The sequence below is a fragment of the Corticium candelabrum genome, chromosome 22 (assembly GCF_963422355.1).
Source record: "Corticium candelabrum chromosome 22, ooCorCand1.1, whole genome shotgun sequence".
Classification (NCBI taxonomy): Eukaryota; Metazoa; Porifera; class Homoscleromorpha; order Homosclerophorida; family Plakinidae; genus Corticium; species Corticium candelabrum.
Genome location: NC_085106.1, coordinates 4,666,430 through 4,668,739, shown reverse-complemented (window position 1 = coordinate 4,668,739; position 2,310 = coordinate 4,666,430). Strand labels below are relative to the sequence as shown.

The following is a 2,310-nucleotide window of genomic DNA, read 5'->3' as shown; positions in this document are numbered from 1 at the left end:
AGTACGCATCACAATAAGAACAGGAACAACAAACTGCTGTTAATACTACTAATGCACTGGCTGCTTTGACTCCACCCTCTGTCCTCAGAAGATTATCGATAAAAAGAAGGCTCCAGAGTGACTGGACCTTTAGCCTACCCAGGGGGAGGAGTTGTGGTATTTTCATAATGTGTAAGTATATCTGGAGACTTAGATACTGGAATTAGAGTCTTTGGTGTGTGGACATTGCTAGCGTCGGTTCCTAGCGCTAGAATAAAACTTATCTGAGTACACTGAATGGTCTCGCCCTAACCACACAATAGTCAAGAGTAGACATCATTTACGTCTCACACTTACTCTGACATTGCAACAGAGCTTACTTTTGCCAAAATCAGAGTTTTCCCCCAACCTCAATCAAAAACCAGATGTTAATTCTTTGTTGCTCCTGAGCTAAGAAAGCTAATTCTAAGTATGTTTCTTGCCCAAAAATTACAGTTGTAACCACCACCAAATTTTCTCTACAATGGCATAAGAAAAAAGAAAGCCATATTTGCAAGCAAACAAAATCTAGTTCAATTCAAGAACGACCTGTTTGTCATATTATAAAAGCGAGAAGGCACTATATTTAGTTAAAAAATTACTACCAAAGCAAAACAAACTGGCAACAAGAGACTTTTAAACAAGTCAATTACGTTAAAAACGCAAGGTTCCTTAATCATTAAATGCATGCACGGCGCTTCACCTTTAAATTGTTGCTGTCGAAAAACCATTATTTAATTGAGATGATACAGGAGTGTAAAGAAAACGAAAAGCTGCTACCTTGCAATAGTACTATCAGTATTATTAACAGTCATTAAATTATTATGAAACATTGTAACTATCACAATCTTGTACTTTAATTAGACACATACTACAGTACAACTAGAGTTTACAATATGCTTAATGTCCACATTCTTAGCTTGTGGTCACTTGTAATTAAAGTAACATAATGAGGTCGGCAATTTTTGTTGTTCCATGTAACAATTTCATTATTTAAAAAAATGTAGACCACAGGTTGTGTTTAAAATATAATCTTGAATCACCTTCATGTGACCAGATATTATAGCAATAAATGCTCTCTTCATAGCAGATACATCTCGATGTTCCTGTTTGTCATGGTAAACATATAACACTTCCCTTGAGACCAACTGCTCATAGAAAAACCTAACCCATAAAGACAAAATAACTTCATTTAGACGAAGCAGTATTGCCCTTTTTAATAAGATATTAAATAATGTCACCTACTACTTGCAGCAGTACAAACACAAGAACCATTGTTGTGATCCATGCAGTGTACTCAAATTCTCATAACCGCCCAAATAGATCCATCAATCCACCAGACAAAAAGCCACACAAGCAATTATTTCTCTTAATAAAATTCAACTGTTACATCACCAAATATTATTCAAACATCTACACTTTCTTATTAATTAAACAACTGCAACACATTCAAAATAAGACACGTTGACTAAAACAATAATTCAGATCGAGGTACATGTGCATGCTTCGTAGCCACCAAGTACTTAAACAAAATTAGCAGTGCTCCAGTCCAACGTGCAATTAGAAGTTCTTTTGACAGACAATCGATGGCAAGGATACAAACCGACAAGTGTTCTTTGTACAATAATATACAAGTTCTTTTTGGTATCAAGCAATGCACAGGTAAGACAATTGTTCATGAAATACACTATTGCCAAACCTGAAACAGTCTCTATTCAGTTCAATTCTCCAAGAGCATTAATCCTTCTAAGTATAAACTCTTGCAAGCAAAATACAAAAACTAACAAACATGTATTTGTCTATATTATGTTAGGATTGTTAAAATACCAATTTTAAAACTTCTTGAATGTTTGATTCAATATCCAATAGCAATTCTGCTTAATAAACAATTAAGTAATTCAGAGCAGTTGCTAATGATTCAGAGCAGTTTCTAATAACTGTAGATCAAGTGCATAAGATCAATTTCACTTCTCAATAAATTTTGCACAAAACTACGCAATAAAAGTACACAAAAAGAGAAAAATACATAAGTACAAACCAACAAGTCATAATTTCAATTAGCATTATTCTGCATAACTACTTTTAATTCATTATCTAACTTGATTAACATCCAATTTATAAGATTAGCTGTATGATAAGAGTATACCATGATATGTTAATTAATATGGTAATGCAAGAATACGTACCTTCCAGAAAACGTAAACGTGGCGCTACTAAATATTCCAGGCTAGATAACAGGTGATTCTGCAGACCGAATGTCACTGATTACACTCAACAGAACAGCTAGTACGC

At 34.1% G+C, this 2,310-nt stretch overlaps 1 protein-coding gene across 4 annotated transcripts in view; it reads right to left on the bottom strand.

Moving 5' to 3' along the window:
• Positions 1 to 865: 865 nt before the first annotated feature.
• The window catches only part of LOC134197364 (uncharacterized), a 7,514-nt gene continuing 6,069 nt past the window's right edge, over positions 866 to 2,310 (bottom strand). For 3 of the 4 annotated variants that reach the window (XR_009972636.1, XR_009972635.1, XR_009972634.1), the window contains 2 exons: positions 2,205 to 2,310; positions 866 to 1,182 (listed from right to left, as the gene is read on the bottom strand). The exon at positions 2,205 to 2,310 is cut by the window's right edge and continues 113 nt beyond it. Coding sequence is in view for 1 of the 4 variants with exons in the window: in XM_062666672.1 (XP_062522656.1) it covers positions 1,100 to 1,182; positions 2,205 to 2,262 (141 nt within the window). In the remaining 3 variants the exon portion in view is untranslated. The remainder of the gene's footprint in view (positions 1,183 to 2,204) is intronic. The other variant, XM_062666672.1, reaches the window with a different exon arrangement.